The 19,822-nt window shown below is 38.6% G+C and overlaps 1 protein-coding gene across 4 annotated transcripts in view; it reads right to left on the bottom strand.

Moving 5' to 3' along the window:
* WNK3 (WNK lysine deficient protein kinase 3) overlaps positions 1–19,822 on the bottom strand; it is a 162,641-nt gene that overhangs the window by 85,436 nt on the left and 57,383 nt on the right. For 2 of the 4 annotated variants that reach the window (XM_043459314.1, XM_043459313.1), the window contains exons 7-10: positions 17,569–17,788; positions 9,344–9,638; positions 8,334–8,527; positions 8,091–8,240 (exon numbers count right to left, since the gene is read on the bottom strand). In XM_043459314.1, the coding sequence (XP_043315249.1) occupies positions 8,091–8,240; positions 8,334–8,527; positions 9,344–9,638; positions 17,569–17,788 (859 nt within the window). Of the gene's footprint in view, positions 1–8,090; positions 8,244–8,333; positions 8,528–9,343; positions 9,639–17,568; positions 17,789–19,822 lie in introns of all 4 variants that reach the window. The other 2 variants (XM_043459312.1, XM_043459311.1) reach the window with 1 other exon arrangement.

The following is a 19,822-nucleotide window of genomic DNA, read 5'->3' on the forward strand; positions in this document are numbered from 1 at the left end:
CCTGGATCCTTGAACATTACAGAAAATGCATAATCATCCATATTTTCCACCAGGAGAATTTACCTTTGAAATTTCTTGGCCTTGCAAATACTGCTCTGTCCGTAACAGAGAAATGCTCTGAGACGCAGTAGAAGCCTGTACTGGAATACTAAGTGGCGACAAATGAACAGAAGATGGCTGATTTGTAAGGTCTATCCCAGAACTGGATGAGGGTCTGGTGTTGTGTTTCTGATGACCCAGAAACAAATGCTAAGCTAGAAGATGACTGCCACTGTAGCTGGACAGGAAACTACTGCTGAATGCATGCTGGCTGGTCTGTGCTAGGTTTCTATGCAAGGGAAACATTTGACTCCTGTCTAATGCCAAAAGCACTCGAGGCAATTCAAAAGGCTATATTACATGCTGGTGCTTCAGTGCCGCTGGTTGCAACTGTTCTTGCAAAGGATATATAATCAGGGCCACATCTGTAATGGCTTTTGGAATACATGGTAATGGCTGAATCTGGTTAGGTGCATGTGAATGAGGTACCTGCTGTTGGAAAGCAGCATGTTGAATATATAAAGATTTGATTTAGGGGACATTCTTGAGTACACAATGGCTTTTCTGTGCTTGCCTATGAGATAAATGAGTCATCTGCTGATGAGGAAAGAAAGCTGAGTGAGAAGCCTGGCTTCTTGTTAATATGATAGGGAATGCTGTGCAGAGAAGTGTGGGGGCTGGATCTGGGTCTTTGAAGAGGCCTATGAAGGACATTTGCGCTGGGTGTTGAAGCTGTCCTTCCACAACCCTCTGAGATGTAATACTAATTGAATGGGCTTTTAGCTGCTGGTGCCCAAAACTGACATCTGTTTGTTGGCTAGGCTGAATTCTACACATTAAATAAAGGCTCAATAGAATGTGTTTGTGTATCTAAGGTTAATGCTAAATATGACTTATGTCTTTTGTTCCAATGTTGAAGAACCTTGGGGTTGTGTTAAATAAGCTTGTTGCTCAGAAGTCTGCACTACATAAGGTGGTACTGAGTAAAGGTCCTGATCTGCAGTTTGTAATATGTATTTGCTTTCCATCAGAAGAATTTACTTTGTATACTGGCTGGGTGATGAAGGTTGTCTGTTAAGCTGTCTGGATGGTGTAAGCAGTGTGTCCTGAATAAGGGACATACTCAAATGCCTGGTAAGCAGGCTGTTCCATAGGTTTCACAGGGTAAGGTGCTTGGATTATACATTCTGGCTGGTCTGGAAAAAGGAGACCAAACCTGCGGTTGCACTGTATAAATAGGCTTCCCTTGGGCTGGGGCCAAATAAGAGGGCTATGCCACAGGTGGGGCTGGATAAGAAGTCTACAGAATAGGTTGGTTCTGATGCTAGTGGTTGTACAGTGTAAAGAGGATGCTCTGGGGTGGTAGTAAATAAATAGGCTGTGTTGAAGCGTTTATTGGTAAGTCGGCTGTGATGGGTTAAGCAGCTTATTCCTTGGAAGTATCACAAGGGGCAGCTGCTCAGGAGCCTTCAATGGGAAGGATGGCAATTCTGCAGGTGGTCCTGAATAAGTGTGTTGAACAGAATAAGATGGCTGTTCCAGGGGCTGAATGACACTGTCAACTTACATGAGTTTCAGATTTTTCAGAGTATAGCCCCACTGAACATGTTTCTGTGGTGATGCTATTAGGTTGGTGTAAAGTAATTGTGGTTTTCACATTGTTGAACTTTGCTGTTTGATATTGGATACATTCTAAAATGTGGTTATGTTACATATTATTTTAATGCACGTTTCTTGCTTTATGTTTTTTTGCTAATGATTTATATATTGATTGCTGTTCATTTTATATTTATTTTAGACTATGGAAATGATATTAGACAAAAAGCAAATTTGAGCAATTTTCTTATTTGAGTTCAAAATAGGTCATAAAGCAGAAGAGACAACTCACAACATCAATGACACATATGGCCCAGGAATCGATAACGAACGTACAGTAGTGGTTCAAGAAGAGATGAGAGCCTTAAAAATGAGGAGCGATCCTCTTACATGAGAAATTGCCAAAGAACTCAATGTCAACCACTCTACAGCCATTCAGCATTTGAAGCAAATAGAAAAGGTGAAAAAAGCTAAGTAAGTGGGTGCCTCATGAGCTGACAGAAAATCAAAAGACTGTCATCATTTTGAATTGTCATCTTTACTTATTCTACATAACAACAATGAACAATTTCTCTATCAGACTGTGATGGGCAACAAAAAGTGAATTTTATATAACAACCAGAAGTGACCAGCTCAGTGTGAAAAGAAGTTCCAAAGCACTTTCCAAAGTCAAATTTGCACCAAAAAAGGGTTGTGGTCAGTTTGGTGGTCAGCTGCCGGTCTGATCCACTACAGCTTTCTGAATCCTGGAAAAACCATTATATCTGAGAAATATGCTCAGCAAATTGATGAGATGCACTGAAAACTGCAACATCTGCAGCCAGCATTGGTCAACAGAAAGGGCCAAATTCTTCTCCATGACAATGCCTGACCACACGTTACACAACCACACTCCAAAACTTGAATGAATTAGACTAGGACATTTTACTTCATCTGCCATATTCCCCTGACCTCTTGCCAACCGACTATCACTTTTCAAGCATCTTGACAACTTTTTGCAGGGAAAATGCTTCCACAACCAGCAGAATGCAAAAAATGATTTCCAAGAGTTCACTGAATCCTGAAGCACAGATTTTTACACTACAAGAATAATCAAACTTATTTCTCATTAGCAAAAATGTATTGACTGTAATGGTTTATAGTTTGATTAATAAAGATGTATTTGAGTCTAGTTATAATGATTTAAAATTCATGGTCTGAAACCACAATTACATTTGCACCAATCTAATAAAAGATGCTTGCTCCTTGGAAGAAAAGCTACAACAAACCTAGATAGCATATTAAAAAGCAGAGACATCACTTTTCTGACAAAGGTCTGCATAGTCAAAGCTATGTTTTTTCTAGTCGTCACGTACGGATGTGAGAGTTGGACCACAAAGAAAGCTGAGCACCAAAGAACTGATGCTTTTGAAGTGTGGTGCTAGAGAAGACTCTTGAGAGTCCCCTGGACTAAAATGAGATCAAACCAATTAATCTTAAAGGAAATCAGTCCTGAATACTCACTGAAAGGACTGATGCTGAAGCTGAAGCTCCAGTACTTTGGCCACCTGAGGCAAAGAACCAACTCATTGGAAAAGACCCTGATGCTGGGAAACATTGAAGGCAGGAGGAGAAGGGGATGACAGAGGATGGGATGGTTTGATGGCATCATTGACTCAATGGACATGAGTTTGAGCAAACTCTGGGAGATAGTGAAGGACAGGGAAGCCTGGTGTGCTGCAGTCCATGGGGTCACAAAGACAGCTATGACTGAGCCACTGAACAACAATATAATCTTAGTTGTAAAATTAATGGCTGCTGCTGAATAGAGGCTTGGAAACAAGGCTTCTCTAAATGCAGTCTGGCTTTGTGGAACTGAAGAATCTGGAATTACAGACTCCTGGTATACCACTGATTATGGCTAGGATACTGAATGTATCTTTTCTGAAGGTTGATGGGCCCTTGAATACATCTCAATGCAATTAGAAGGGAGCTGAGCTGTACCACCAGCATTCTGTGCACTGCTCACAAGTTGGGCAAAAGAATAACTTGACAAAGCTGGAGGTGATTAACTGATAAGAAACTAGAAATTTGATTGGCATTTGGTAATTTGGTTAATGCCTGATTCCCATTTCAAGGGTCAAGTTCAAGTTGAAGACCAACCATTAGATCCTGGGAAATCATTTGCGAAGCACGCAATGTCCAAGGAGAAATTGTAAACAAGACTGGTTGTGGAACTCCAGTAACTGACAAGTCTAAACTCACAGGTTGAGCTAAAATGTGTACATCTGCTCCAAAACTCAGCTGTAGTTCCTGGTGCTGATGGAAAAAAATTCAAATTACAAATGCATGTACCATGGGAGTTCTCTGATGTCCAATGGTGAGGACTCGGTGCTCTCATTGTCAGGGCCCTGGGCTCAATCCCTGGTTGAACTAAGATGCCACAAGCTGCAGACTGTGGCCAAAAATTTTTTCAATTAAAAATAAAATAAATGTATATACCATGTCCAATTTAATGGGGAGAGTCCCAGACAGAATGATAAGTAAAATAATGCTATGTTGTAAAGATTTGGGGGCTTCCCTGGTGGCTCAGACAATAAAAGAATCTTCCTGCAATGCGGGAGATCTGGGTTCAGTCCCTGGGTGAGGAAGATCACTGGAGAAGGAAGTGGCAACCCACTCCAGTATTCTTGCCTGGAAAATCCCATGGGCAGAGGAGCCTGGCAGGCTACAGTCCATGGGGTCTCAAAGAGTTGGACACAACTGAACGACTAACACACTGTAAAGATTTTAGGAAGTCATCAAAAAGGTGTTGGGTATAGTGTTAGTCCTATAAAAATTCTATTAATAACACCACGAGAAAATGTTAACTAAAGACACTAACAGACTGAGAACAGCCCCCAACAATATATTGCTCATGGCCTCTCATTTACTGAACCTGCCACATAACTCATTCAAACCATGGCAGAAATTCAGAGTAACTGAATCTGACACCTTCACACACCAGAAAGTGGAAGTTCTAAGAGAAAGCTCAAAAGGATTTTAATATCATAGCTAAAAGGAACAAAGAAGGTCTCTCAAGAGGAGAGGAGAGAGTTGGTTGAATATATATAGGCTGGCTGTAATAATTCCTAGAACTTAAATGACCAGGTTTATGAAAAGACCCCCACTGGTCAAACTGCTTGCTTATGTGGATTCTAAATATTATGTGAAAAAGGCAGGCTACAAAATAGTATGTATGTGATATACATATGTATGTATAAACAAAGTTATACATGTATACCCAGAAAAAAAGACAAATCTAGAGTTCATTTATTCATAAGATTTAATGACAGAAGTTCAGTTCAGTCGCTCAGTTGTGTCCGACTCTTTGCGACCGCATGAATCACAGCACGCCAGGCCTCCCTGTCCATCACCAACTCTCGGAGTCCAATCAAACCCATGTCCATTGAGTCGGTGATGCCATCCAGCCATCTCATCCTCTGTCGTCCCCTTCTCCTCCTGCCCTCAATCTTTCCCAGCATCAGGGTCTTTTCAAATGAGTCAGTTCTTTGCATCAGATGGCCAAATTATTGTAGTTTCAGCTTCAACATCAGTCCTTCCAATGAACACTCAGGGCTGGTCTCCTTTAGGATGGACTGGTTGGATCTCCTTGCAGTCCAAGGGACTCTCAAGAGTCTTCTCCAACACCACAGGTCAAAAGCATCAATTCTTCAGCGCTCAGCTTTTTTTATAGTCCAACTCTCACATCCATACATGACCAGTGGAAAAAACCATAGCCTTGACTAGATGGACCTTTGTTGGCAAAGTAATGTCTCTGCTTTTCAATGTTGTCTAGGTTGGTCATAACTTTCGTTCCAAGGAGTAAGCGTTTTTAATTTCATGGCTGCAATCACATTTGCGGTGATTTTGGAGCCCAGAAAAATAAAGTCTGACACTGTTTCTCCATCTATTTGCCATGAAGTGATGGGACCAGATGCCATGATCTTAGCTTCCTGAATGTTGAGCTTTAAGCCAACTTTTTCACTCTCTTTCACTTTCATCAAGAGGCTCTTTAGTCCTTCTTCACTTTCTGCCATAGGGTGGTGTCATCTGCATATCTGAGGTTATTGATATTTCTCCCGGCAATCTTGATTCCAGCTTGTGCTTCATCCAGATCAGTGTTTCTCATGATGTACTCTGCATATAAGTTAAATAAGTAGGGGGACAATATACACCCTTGATGTACCTCCTTCTCCTATCTGGAACCAGTCTGCTGTTCTATGTCCAGTTCTAACTGTTCCTTCCTGACCTGCATACAGGTTTCTCAAGAGGGAGGTCAGGTGATCTGGTATGCCCACCTCTTTCAAAATTTTCCACAGTTTATTGTGATCCACACAGTCAAAGGCTTTGGCATAGTCAATAAAGCAGAAATAGATGTTTTTCTGGAACTCTCTTGTTTTTTTGATGATCCAGCAGATGCTGGCAATTTGATCTCTGGTTCCTCTGCCTTTTCTAAAACCAGCTTGAACATCTGGAAGCTCACGGTTCACATATTGCTGAACTCTGCATTCAAATGTGTGTATCTTTCCTTTTCTCCTTTGCTTTTCACTTCTCTTCTTTTCACAGCTGTTTGTAAGGCCTCCTCAGACAGCCATTTTGCTTTTTTGCATTTCTTTTTCTTGGGGATGGTCTTGATTCCTGTCTCCTGTACAATGTCATGAACATCCGTCCATAGTTCATCAGGCTCTCTGTCTATGAGATCTAGTCCCTTAAATCTATTTCTCACTTCCACTGTATAGTCATAAGGGATTTGATTTAGGTCATACCTGAATGGTCTAGTGGTTTTCTCCACTTTCTTCAATTTCAGTCTGCATTTGGCAATAAGGAGTTCATGATCTGAACCAGAGTCAAATCTAGAGTCTCTACCCCCAAATATAAATTATAATTTATTTCTAACTGGAGAGATAGTAGATGATTTTTACTGTCTTCTTTATAACTTTGTAGGCTTTATTTTAAATAGGTAAAATACACTTTCATAAATTTTTAACCTTTTTTTTCAAAATATACATACCTGTATATTTATGTTGTTGAACCTAAGTTATTATTAATAATTTAAGCATCCATCCAACACACTTTGCATTATCGTCTTAAAAAGAGATAAACCCAACCACAACATGAACTCAAGAATGAACATATACCATATAAGCTACAAACACTAGCCAAACACCATGTACTGTCAACTATAGCAGATTAAATATATCCCCAGCAGATTTTAAATGCATCTGGCATTTGTCAAGTATGTGTATGTTTTCCCCTACAAGATTGAGCTTCTTGAGGGTAAGGACAATATTTTATCTTATTTTACATCCCCAGAGATGGCGGTTATTAAAAGTGTGTTGATGAACTATGACTGACTATGTACTAATCTCTTAAAACCAACATATGCACCAGCTGCTAACTAAGTCATATACAGAGAATGCCTAGGAACTCAGACCAGCTCATTCCCAAACAGAGAAGACACACACAGGGGATAGTGAAGTTGAGAAAAGAAAATGGGATGGCAAAGAAAAGCCCAACCATGTATCCAAAGTCTATAACCTAGGAAACCAGGATATAGTACTGATATATGAACACTCAGAAAGACTGTGCACTCATTGTCAGAAATGAGTAATGTTGGCTTCAAGAGTCTAAATGAAAAAAACATTTTCTTCTACAGAAATAAATGTGAACAAAACAAGTCAAGAATTTAGATCAAAGTGCTAAAAATTATAACAGTCTATGAAACACTATTTCTAATTAACTACAAAAGACATCCCTCCACATTCAAATCAGGCTGAAAAGTCCAACACAAAAAACAAACCAAGAAAAAGGGATTAGAGTCCTAAATAAATTTTTTATCCGTATATGGAATTCTCAGTTTCTTTTCCAATTATATAAGCAGTGTCTCAAGATTCTAGTTACACAGTATTAGGCACATCCTCAAGATGAATGTCTTAAGTGAAGGAAAATATAAACAACTTTAAGCTTTCAGTGACTTTTATATAAACTAGGATGAATCTATGTAAGAGAGCCTTCACCTGTCAGAAAATCTGTGCTGTGCTTAGTTGCTCAGTCATGTCTGACTCTTTGTGAACCCAAGGACTGTAGCCTGCCACGCTCCTCTGTCCATGGGGATTCCCCAGGCAAGAACATTAGAGTGGGTTGCCATGCTCTCCTCCAGGGGATCTTCCCATCCTAGGGATCGAACCCAGGTCTCCCATACTGCAGGCAAATTCTTTACCACCTGAGCCACCAGAGCAGCCCAAGAATACTGGAGTGTGTAACCTATTCCTTCTCCAGGGAATTTTCCTGATCCAGGAATCGAACTGGGGTCTCCCACATTGCAGGTGGATTCTTTACCAGCTGAGATACCAGGGAAGCCCAAGCTACCAGGAAAGTCCTAGCCAGTGTTAAATATGTTTAACTGAATACAGAGGCTCTAAAATGTATCTTACCTTTATCTGTGAGGCCTTTGAGACAATTAAAGGCAAAACCTGGGGTTGTGAGACAACTGGAGGTCCAAAGACATGTACAGGCAAAACAGTGGACTGACCTTGAACCAAAGGCAAAATCTGGGGCTGAGTCAGCTTTGGCTGCTTCTGCAACTGCTAAATAAGAACAAAAAGATTAAAGATAAATTCTCCCATCTACAGTAAATATACTGATGATATATTTAAAAGTATAACAGTTCATCTCACCCCTGAAATCTGCTGGTAATGTCCCACTAGTTGCTGGGATGAATAAATTTTCTCCAGAACATTTATTTCGGTCTGCGGCAAGTTAGAAACCATTTGAGAGCCCATAATTTGGTCTGAGGAGTAGGCTACAGTGGGCTGATTTGAAGTATCTGAGTGTAAAGCTGATCCTGCTCCTGCCTCAGACAAATTGTCACCTATGACCAAAAAAATAAGGTAGAAGGGAAAAACTCAAAACACAAGGTCCAGATGGCATAGGAAATGGTAAGCACTCCTTTTTTTTCTTTCTTACTCTGACAACCTGAAACAGCTTCAAATAAGATATGTACACTGCAGAATTAATAAAAAACCATCATGTAAACTTTCCATGCTGATATTATGGTATAACTAAAATTTTATTAGTAAAGCAAAACTACAAAGAATTACATAAAAGTTAACTCAATCTGCTGGCCATTTCATGCATATCCTAACTAATCTATGTGTGCCAATAGGATTTCAGTTAATTTTAAGTGGCATATTCTCATTTTCACAGAACTTGGCTACAAAATAATGCTGCCTTTATAGAAAACGGGTTATTACTATGAAAACACTCTGTCCTTCTAGAGAAGAGAATGCATTACAGCCAGAAAAATTAGACAAACTGTTAATTTATACTTGAGTCTAAAATACAAAGGTCTTATAGTCTAGAAAATTTCCTCTTGAAAAATAAGTTCTATCTTTAGATTCATATTTTCTTTACTAAAAGATTCATGTTAGACCCTTCAAAATGGTAAAAAGATTTTTTTTTAATGGTAAAAAGATTATAATCCTTACTCAACTCATACCTTGGACAAGTCACTTAACAGAACAGTTTCTTAATTTTAAAGTAAGGAAACTAGCTGGCTTTTCTAGGGATTTTGGAAAAGGATTAATGAAAGGACAGATAACAAAATCCTTTGAAACATACAAAAGTACTATTTAAAGATAACGGAATACAATTACATGTTTCCTTTCATATATTATAACTGTGTTACCTGTAACAGAGGAGCAATGATGCTGTGGTTTTCTTTGTAGAAGCTGTTGTCGCACATGTTGATCAACTTCAGTTTCTTCACATTCCGCCCCAGTATGCTGAACAGGAGGAGGGGGCAAAGATGTATTTTGGGGCTGAGCAAGTACATTCCCTAAAGACTTGCACTGGGAATCCCTGCGTTCTTCCAAACAGCCAGCTGGCTTCTTCTCCCTTGTCTTCTTTATCAGGGTCACACGGTCTCTAATGGACTTAGCAACAGCTTTGGAATCACTTTCATGGAAGAATCCTGACTTGACCTATAAACAAAATATAATAGGCAAATCACATCTTTTATTTCAATTAATTACTTAATTTTTTATTGAAGGATAATTGCTTTACAGAATTTTGCTGTTTTCTCTCAAACCTCAACATGAATCAGCCATAGGTATACAGATATCCCCTCCCTTTTGAACCTCCCTCCCATCTCCTTCCCCATCCCACCCCTCTAGGTTGATACAGAGCCCCTGTTTGAGTTTCCTGAGCCATACAGCAAACTCCCAATGGCTATCTATTTTACATATGGTAATGTAAGTTTCCATGTTATTCTTTCCATACATCTCACCCTCTCCTCGCCTCTCCCCAAGTCCCTAAGTCTATTCCCTATGTCTGTTCCTCCATTGTTGCCCTCTAAGTAAATTCTTCAGTATCATTTTTCTAGATTCTGTATATATACATTAGAATATGATATTTGTCTTTCTCTTTCTGACTTATTTCACTCTGTATAATAGGTTCTAGGTTCATCCACCTCATTAGAACTGACTCAAATGTGTTTCTTTTAATGTTTGAGTAATATTCCATTGTGTATATATACCACAATTTCTTTATCCATTCATCTATTGATGGACATCTAGGTTGCTTCCATGTTCTAGCTATTGTAAACAGTGCTGCAATGAACAATGGGATACATGTCTCTCTTTCAATTTTGGTTTCCTCAGGGTGTATGCCCAGGAGTGGGATTGCTGGGTCATATGGTGGTTTTATTCCTAGTTTTAAAAGGAATCTCCATACTGTCTTCCATAGTATGGAAGTACATTCCCACCAACAGTGCAAGAGTGTTCCCTTTACTCCACACCCTTTCCAGCATTTATTGTTTGTAGACTTTTTGACGAGGGCCGTTCTGACCCGTATGAGGTGATATCTCATTGTAGTTTTGATTTGCATTTCTCTACTAATGAGTGATGTTGAGCATCTTTTCATATGTTTGTTAGCCATCTATATGTCTTCTTTGGAAAAATGTCTGCTTAGGTCTTTTTTCCCACTTTTTGATTCAGTTCAGTTCAGTCACTCAGTCGTGTCTGACTCTTTGAGATCCCATGAACCGCAGCACGCCAGGCCTCTCTGTCCATCACCAACTCCCGGAGTCCACCCAGACCCATGTCCACTGAGTTGGTGATGCCATCCAACCATTTCATCCTCTGTCATCCCCTTCTCTTCCTGCCCTCAATCTTTCCCAGCATCAGGGTCCTTTCAAATGAGTCAGCTCTTCGCATCAGGTGGCCAAAGTATTGGAGTTTCAACTTTTTGATTGGGTTGTTTGTTTTTCTGGTGTTGAGTTGTATGAGCTGTTTGTATATTCTGGAAATTAATCCTTTGTCAGTTGTTTCATTTGCTCTTATTTTCTCCCATTCTGAGGGTTGTCTCTTCACCTTGCTTATAGTTTCCTTTGCTCTGCAAAAGCTTTTAAGTTTAATCAGGTCCCACTTGTTTACTTTTGTTTTTATTTCCATTACTCTAGGAGGTGGGTCATAGAGGATCTTGCTTTGATTTATGTCACTGAGAGTTCTGCCTATATTTTCCCATAAGAGTTTTATAGTTTCTGGTCTTACCTTTACATCTATAATCCATTTTGAGTTTATCTTTGTGTATGGTGTTAGGAAGTGTTCTAATTACATTCTTCTACATGTAGCTGTCCAGTTTTCCCAGCACCATTTATTGAAGAGGCTGTCTTTGCCCCCATTGTATATTCTCGCCTTTTTTTGTCAAAAATAAGGTACCCATAGGTGCATGGGTTTATTTCTGGACTCTCTGTCTTGTTCCATTGGTCTATATTTCTGTTTTTGTGCCAGTATCATACTGCCTTGATGACTGTAGCTTTGTAGTATAACCTGAAGTCAGGAAGCTTGATTCCTCCAGCTCCATTCTTCTTTCTCAAGACTGCTTTGGCTATTTGGGGTCTTTTGTGATTCCATATGAACTGTGAAATTTTTTGCTCTAGTTCTGTGAAAAATGCCATTGGTAATTTGATAAGGATTGCACTGAATCTGTAGATTGTGTTTGGTAGCATAGGCATTTTCACAATATTGATTCTTCCTACCCAGAAACATGGAATATCTCTCCATCTGTTTATATCGTATTTGATTTCTTTCATTAGTGTCTTATAATTTTCTGTGTACAGTTCTTTTGTCTCCTTAGGTAAGTTTATTCCCAGATATTTAATTCTTTTTGTTGCAATAGTGAACGGGATTGATTTCTTAATTGCTATTTCTGATGTTTCATTGTTAGTATATAGAAATGCAAGTGATTTCTGTGTATTGATTTTGTATCCTGCAACTTTTCTAAATTCACTGATTAGCTCTACTAATTTTCTGATACTATCTTTAGGGTTTTCTATGTACAGTATCATGTCATCTGCAAACAGTGAGAGCTTTACTTCTTTTCCAATCTGGATTCCTTTATTTCTTTTTCTTCTCTGATTGCTGAAGCTAGGACTTCCAGAACTATGTTCAATAATAGTGGGGAAAGTGGACACCCTTGTCTTGTTCCTGATCTTAGGGGAAAAGCTTTCAGGTTTTCACCATTGAGAAGAATGTTTGCTGTAGGCTTATCATATAAAGCTTTACTATGTTGAGGTAGGTTTCTTCTATGCCCATTTATTAAAGAGTTTTAATCATAAATGGGTGCTGAATATTGTCAAAGGCTTTTTCTGCATCTATTGAGATGATCATATGGTTCTTCTCTTTCAATTTCTTCATATGGTGTATCACATTGATTGATTTTCGTATATTGAAGAATCCTTGCATTCCTGGAATAAACCCAACTTGATCATGGTGTATGAGCTTTTTGATGTGTTGCTGAATTCTGTTTGCTAAAATTTTGTTGAGGATTTTTGCATCTATGTTCATCAGTGATATTGGCCTGTAGTTTTCTTTTCTGTGTTGTCTTTGTCTGGTTTTGGTGTCAGGCTGATGGTGGCCTCGTAGAATGAATTTAGAAGTGTTCCTTCCTCAGCAATTTTTTGAAAGAGCTTTAGAAGAATAGGCATTAGATCTTCTCTAAATGTTTGATAGAATTCTCCTGTGAAGCCATCTGGTCCTGGGATTTTGTGTTTTGAGAGATTTTTGATCACAGCTTCAATTTCGGTGCACATAATTGGGTTGTTCATCATTTCTATTTCTTCCTGGTTCAGTCTTGGAAGACTGACCTTTTCTCAGAATCTGTCCATTTCTTCCAGAGTATCTATTTTATTGCCATATAGTTGTTCATAATAGTGTCTTATAATCCTTTGTATTTCCTCACTGTCCTAACGTCTCCTTTTTCATTTATAATTTTGTTGACCTGATTCTTCTCTTTTTTTTTCCTTGATGAGTCTGGCTAAGGGTATGTCAATTTTGTTTATTTTCTCAAAGAACCAGCTTTTACTTTTATTAATCTTTACTATTGTCTTTTTCATTTCTTTTTCATTTATCTATGCTCGGGAATTTACAATTTCTCTCCTTCTACTAATTTTGGGGTTTTGTTCTTCTTTTTCCAGTTGCTTTAGGTGTAAAGTTAGGTTGTCTATTCGATGTTTTTCTTCTTTCTTGAGGTAGGATTGTATTGCTATAAACTTCCCTCTTAGAACTGCTTTTGCTATATCCCACAGGTTTTGAGTTGTCATGTTTTCTTTGTCATTTGTTTCTAGAAATTTTACAATTTCCCTTTTGATTTCTTTAGTAACCTACTGGTTATTTAGAAACATATTGTTTAATCTCCATGTGTTTGTGTTTCTTACAGCTTTCTCCTTGTAACTGATATCTAATCTCATAGTGTTGTGGTCAGAGAAGATGCTTGATACAATTTCAATTTTCTTAAAAAACACATCTTTAACATTTAAGATTTTTACTTTTATTTTTTACTAGCAGAGTTATTTTCCTAACCGAAATTCCAAATGCTATTAAAAAATAGTTAATTTGTTTCTATGTTCTTTCTTTCTTTGGCATTGGAATGAAAACTGACCTTTTCCAGTCCTGTGGCCACTGCTGAGTTTTCCAAATGTGCTGGCATATTGAGTGCAGCACTTTCACAGCATCATCTTTCAGGATTTGAAATAGCTCAACTGGAATTCCATCACCTCCACTACCTATGTTTGTAGTGATGCTTCCTAAGGCCCACCTGACTTCACATTCCAGGATGTCCGGCTCTAGGTGAGTGAGAGTGATCACACCTTTGTGATTATCTCGGTCGTGAAGATCTTTTTTGTACAGTTCTTTTGTGTATTCCTGCCAACTCTTCTTAATATCTCCTGCTTCTGTTAGGTCCATACCATTTCTGTTCTTTATTGAGCCCATCTTTGCATGAAATGTTCCCTTGTATCTCTAATTTTCTTGAAGAGATCTCTAGTCTTTCCCATTCTATTGTTTTCCTCTATTTCTTTGCATTGATCGCTGAGGAAGGCTTTCTTATCTGTCCTTGCTATTCCTTGGAACTCTGCATTCAAATGGGAATATCTTTCCTTTTCTACTTTGCTTGTCACTTCTCTTCTTTACACATCTCTTTGTAAGGCCTCCTCAGACAGCTATTTTGCTTTTTTGCACTTCTTTTTCTTGGGGATGGTCTTGATTCCTGTCTCCTGTACAATGTCATGAACCTCCGTCCATAGTTCATCAGGTACTCTGTCTATCATATCTAGTTCCTTAAATCTATTTCTCACTTCCACTGTATAGTCATAAGGGATTTGATTTAGGTCATACCTGAAAGGAAACGGTCATTTTTCATTCCAATCCCAAAGAAAAATAATGCCAAAGAATGCTCAAACTACCACACAATTGCACTATCTCACACGCTAGTAAAGTGATGCTCAAAATTCTCCAAGCCAGGCTTCAGCAATATGTGAACCATACTTTCAGATGTTCAAGCTGGTTTTAGAAAAGGCAAAGGAACCAGAGATCAAATTGCCAACATCCGCTGGATCATTGAAAAAGCAAGAGAGTTCCAGAAAAACATCTATTTCTGCTTTATTGACTATGCCAAAGCCTTTGACTGTGTGGATCACAGTAAACTGTGGAAAATTCTGAAAGGGATGGGCATACCAGACCACCTGACCTGCCTCTTGAGAAACCTGTATACAGGTCAGGAAGCAACAGTTACAACTGGACATGGAACAACAGACTGGTTCCAAATAGGAAAAGAAGTATGTCAAAGCTGTATATTGTCACCCTGCTTATTTAACTTATATGCAGAGTACATCATGAGAAACACTGGGCTGGAGGAAGCACAAGCTGGAATCAGGATTGCTGGGAGAAATATCAATCACCTCAGATATGCAGATGACACCACCCTTATGGCAGAAAGTGAAGAGGAACTAAAGAGCCTCTTGATGAAAGTGAAAGAGGAGAGTGAAAAAGTTGGCTTAAAGCTCAACATTCAGGAAACTAAGATCATGGCATCCGGTCCCATCACTTCATGGCAAATAGATGGGGAAACAGTGGAAACAGTGGCTGACTTTATTTTTCTGGGCTCCAAAATCACCGCAAATGGTGATTGCAGCCATGAAATTAAAAGACGCTTACTCCTTGGAACGAAAGTTATGACCAATCTAGACAGCATATTAAAAATCAGAGACATTACTTTGTCAACAAAAGTCTGTCTAGTAAAGGCCATGGTTTTTCCAGTGTTCATGTATGGGTGTGAGAGTTGGACTATAAAGAAAGCTGAGTGCAGAAAACTGATGCTTTTGACCTGTGGTGTTGGAGAAGACTCTTGAGAGTCCCTTGGACTGCAAGGAGATCCAACCAGTCCATCCTAAAGGAGATCGGTCCTGGGTGTTCATTGGAGGGACTGATGTTGAAGCTGAAACTCCAATACTTTGGCCACCTGATGCGGAGAGCTGACTCATTTGAAAAGACCCTAATGTTGGGAAAGATTGAGGGCCAGAAGACAAGGGGACGACAGAGGATGAGATGGTTGGATGTCATCACCGACACAATGGACATGGGTTTGTGTGGACTCCGGGAGTTGGTGATGGACAGGGAGGCCTGGCGTGCTGCGGTTCATGCGGTCGCAAAGAGTCAGACACGACTGAGCGACTGAACTGAACTGAATGTTCTTTCTTAATCAGACATGTACAAATGCCAGAGCCTTGAATAGGAAAAAAATTACTAGGCTCCAGAGACATAATTGCCTAAGCTGGTCCTTTTTCCTATAAGCACACAGAAGCTGGTGGTAAGAGATGTATAAAAACTTAATTTCAAATGAAATAAAGAGGTAGAAATAAGCTGCTGCAAAAGCCCTAAAGGAGCATAAGCCTTTCTAGTGAAGGTAGAGAAAGAATCACAGAAGAAGGTAAAGTCTGACCTGGATTAAATAAAACAAGGAACTTGAAGGCTACTGAGGCAGAGGTAGATGAAGTCCAGAAATCAGCACTCTAGGCAGAGCAAGTATGCTCATAGCAAAGTGCTATATCTTACTAGGTGTTAGTAGAGTAACATGAGAGATGTTAAGGGCTTGTTGTCTAAAAGGAACAGGGATGAGTAGCAGAGATAATGACCTGAAGAGGTGTCATAGCATATCCTTCTCAGTTCTACAATCTGTATCTTAAAGCATGTCTCAAGGTTCTACACATTTGGGGAAATTTTGTCATAGTGGAAAAATGATTAAAATGTCAGATGGAATCCATGTATTTAATTTCACTCCTTCCCAAAGTTCAAAAAAACCCAGAGCAAGTGGATTTTTAAGTCATAAACTCACAAGGATAGACAGAATAAAGTCAACAGCAACAACAAACCTTTTGGACATTTGGGGATGTGGAAAACAGATAATAATTGGAAAAGGTGAGCCAGGGAAGGCTGAGAATCATTCTCATTTATACTGAATAATACTCATAATACATAGGAACTAGCCATACCAGGTACTTATAGAAGTGGATAAAGTCAAAAGAGATGACTAAAATAAGGAAGACTAAGTGAAAGGGTTTTCAGAAGTAGTTAGGTATTAGGTTCCGATCTCCCACCCTCCATTCCACATCTTTGGGTGATTGCTTCTCCCCTACTCAAAAAGTCTAAAATTTTGTTCTCTGGAAAGGGTAAAAAAGTATCTCTGGACCAGGGAACACCAGGCACTGTTGAAGGTATGGCTATCATGTGAAAAACAAGAAGATTAAATGACCATATGCATGCTGAATGCCATATGCAGAAACTGCCAGCACTCTCCCCACTTGGCTACCAAAATGCACCAATAACCACATCCTTATCCTCCAGGTAGGATACCGAAAGATAATTCTCTGGAGAATCTGACCAATTCAAGAAGAAAGACAGACAAATAATTACATTAGAGGTTCCCTGATTACTGGCCCACCCAGATGCCTGAAAGTAGAGGTTAACAAGTCTGACCTTCCCAGACTCAGTTCTCATAAACTCACAGGGAAGCTTGAGCCAGACTATGACCAAGAGACTCTGTTCAGCTTACCCCTCCTGGGTATCTTCACCTAACAGTAACTTTAGTAACCAGCTAGGTATGTGCTGGGCACTCTAGTTTTCAAAACAAAATAATATGTATTCTTTAGGTACACTATAATGAAAAGCAAAGGAAAGAGTAACACAAAAGTCAGGGTAGATCCATGGCTGACTCATGTCGATGTATGACAAAAACCACCACAATATTGTAAATAGCCTCCAATTAAAATAAATAAATTATTTTTTTAAAAGTCAGGGTAGATATTATCTATAGTGATGAGGGAGGGGAATGCAAGTGGGAGGGGGCACACAGATAACTTCTAAGGTACCAGTACTGTTCCATTTCTTAACAAAAGTACGGTTTTACTATTCTTTATACTATACATACAAATTTAATATACTCAGCTACATAGATATATTTCACAATAAAGTTTCAATTTAAATAAAGAAAATGAGAGAAAAGAAAGCAATCATAAAGAGAAAGGATGCAACCCCAATACTATAACAGGAGGGGAGGCTGGGGATAGGATTCACTTACCATTTCATATGCTACTTCCTCAGGTGTATCTGTTTCTAAATTGAAACTGAATTCAATAGCTTCATTATCTTTATGTTTGCCTTTCAATTTTTTAGGGTCTTCGACCCAGAGTCTTAAAGCCAGGGATGAATTTGAGCAATCATCTTCCTCTGCCAACTCCACTCTTAGTCCTGTATCCTCCGCAAAAAATGCGTGGTTTAGTAGGTCCCTTATAGACAACCTAATAAACAATATGCAAACCTGTTATCAATTCTTCCAATCACAAACAAGATATAGAACACTTAATCAGTAAAAAATCTGTCAAAGCAACAACTTTATTTAAAATTTTCTATTAACTAAACCATTAATTTGTCTTATTATAAAACCCTAATCTTACATCCCACTTATCATTACCCAGGATGCAAAGAAACCTCGATTAACATGCATTTGTAGTGATCTTAATTAAGGACCATTAACAGTAACATATCCAGATACTAAAGTTTAACATACCTAAATGTACACCTAGAGATAATTTGAAAAGTGCTGCAGTACATTAGATGGATTCAGTATCTTCCCTAAATCACTGGCTTAAGTCACTAGAAGTCTAACAATGGATTGTCAGCAAGGAAACTAAAAACTTTTCCAGATATATAAACTCTAAAGTAAATTAACAATTCAAACTTTTTTTTTACAAAATTTATAAATAGAACTCATTAACTCAATTAACAGTAATCTAGTCCATGTACTTCATTCACTCTTTAGAGAATGCCATGGGTGAAACTAATTTAGTTCATCAAAGTCATACAGTTTTCTTGAAGTATTTAAGGCCAGTGTCCTAGGCCAAAGTATACACATAATGAATACAACTCCAGCCTAATATTAGGGATTAATCTAATATTACGTTAAGAGAAGAAAAAAAGACAGAGGCTCAAATTTTTTTTATATGCTGGGAAAGGTAATTTCCCTTTCTTTGACCAAATTCTAAAATAGAGAAATAATATCTAAATTACAGGCCAGTGAGAGCTAAAACTGATATATTCCATAATGTCTATGTAGAAAGCCCCTCCTATACTATTTAAAACAGAAGCTATGACAAACCTAGACAGCATATTAAAAAGTAGAGACATTACTTTGCCAACAAAGGTCCATCTAGTAAAAGCTATGGTTTTTCCAGTAGTCATGTATGGATGTGAGAGTTGGACCATAAAGAAAGCTGAGCACCAAAGAATTGATGCTTTTGACCTATGGTGTTGGAGAAGACTCTTGAGAGTGCCTTGGACTGCAAGCAGATCAAACCAGTCAATCCTAAAGGAAATCAGTCTTGAATATTCATTGGAAGGACTGATGCTTAAGCTGAAGCTTCAGTACTTTGGCCACCTAACGTGAAGAACTGACTCACTGGAAAAGACCCAGATGCTGGGAAAGATTGAAGGCAGGAGGAGAAGGGACGACAGAGGATAACATAGTTGGAAGGCATCACTGATTTGATGGACATGAGTCTGAGCAAGCTCCAGGAGCTGGTGATGGACAGGGAAGCCTGGCATGCTGTAGTCCATGGGGTTGCAAAGAGTCAGACACGACTGAGCGACTGAACTGAGACTGAACTGAGACTGAACTGAAAGCATGTTGACAGCATGGTATCCTGTAAGTTGAGGATTTTCAACCTTGTACACTTTAGTGATCAAGAGACAAACATTTACTTAAGACAGCTTTTAAGAAAAGAATACGCTTGCTCAGACTAACTAGTCTTAAGGCTGAGGTGAGATGTGTTTAAGAATGTACAATCAAGTTAAGCATTCTGCTTCTCAATGAAAGTTTTGCCTAGATAATTTTACTATGGAATAATCACTGCAATAGCAGCAGATAGTATCATTCATTAAATATTTCTTACTCTGTTAGGTATTTTATACTCATTATCTTTTTAATCATCAAAATAATACCTATTTTGAGGAACACCTAAGTAACTTGCTCAAGATCACACTGGCTAAGTGTGACTCCAGATTTGAATCTTCTTCTGCTGTGGAAGCCTATGCTCTTTCCAAAACACTAATGTGCCATGAACCTTTTTTGAATATTCCAGTGTTCTTTGGTAATAGATCCTAATTAAAATGCTGCATAAAAAGCAATCAGAAACCAAACTAAAACAACTACTTCAACACAGTAGTTTTAGCATAGCTTTAAAAAAAAAAAGCGTGCCTAAACTACAATTCAAAAACACCAATAAAACAACTCAATTTTTTTTCTAAAGGCAAAGGACTTCAATACATAATTCTCC

This window comes from Cervus canadensis, chromosome X (assembly GCF_019320065.1).
Source record: "Cervus canadensis isolate Bull #8, Minnesota chromosome X, ASM1932006v1, whole genome shotgun sequence".
NCBI lineage: Eukaryota > Metazoa > Chordata > Mammalia > Artiodactyla > Cervidae > Cervus > Cervus canadensis.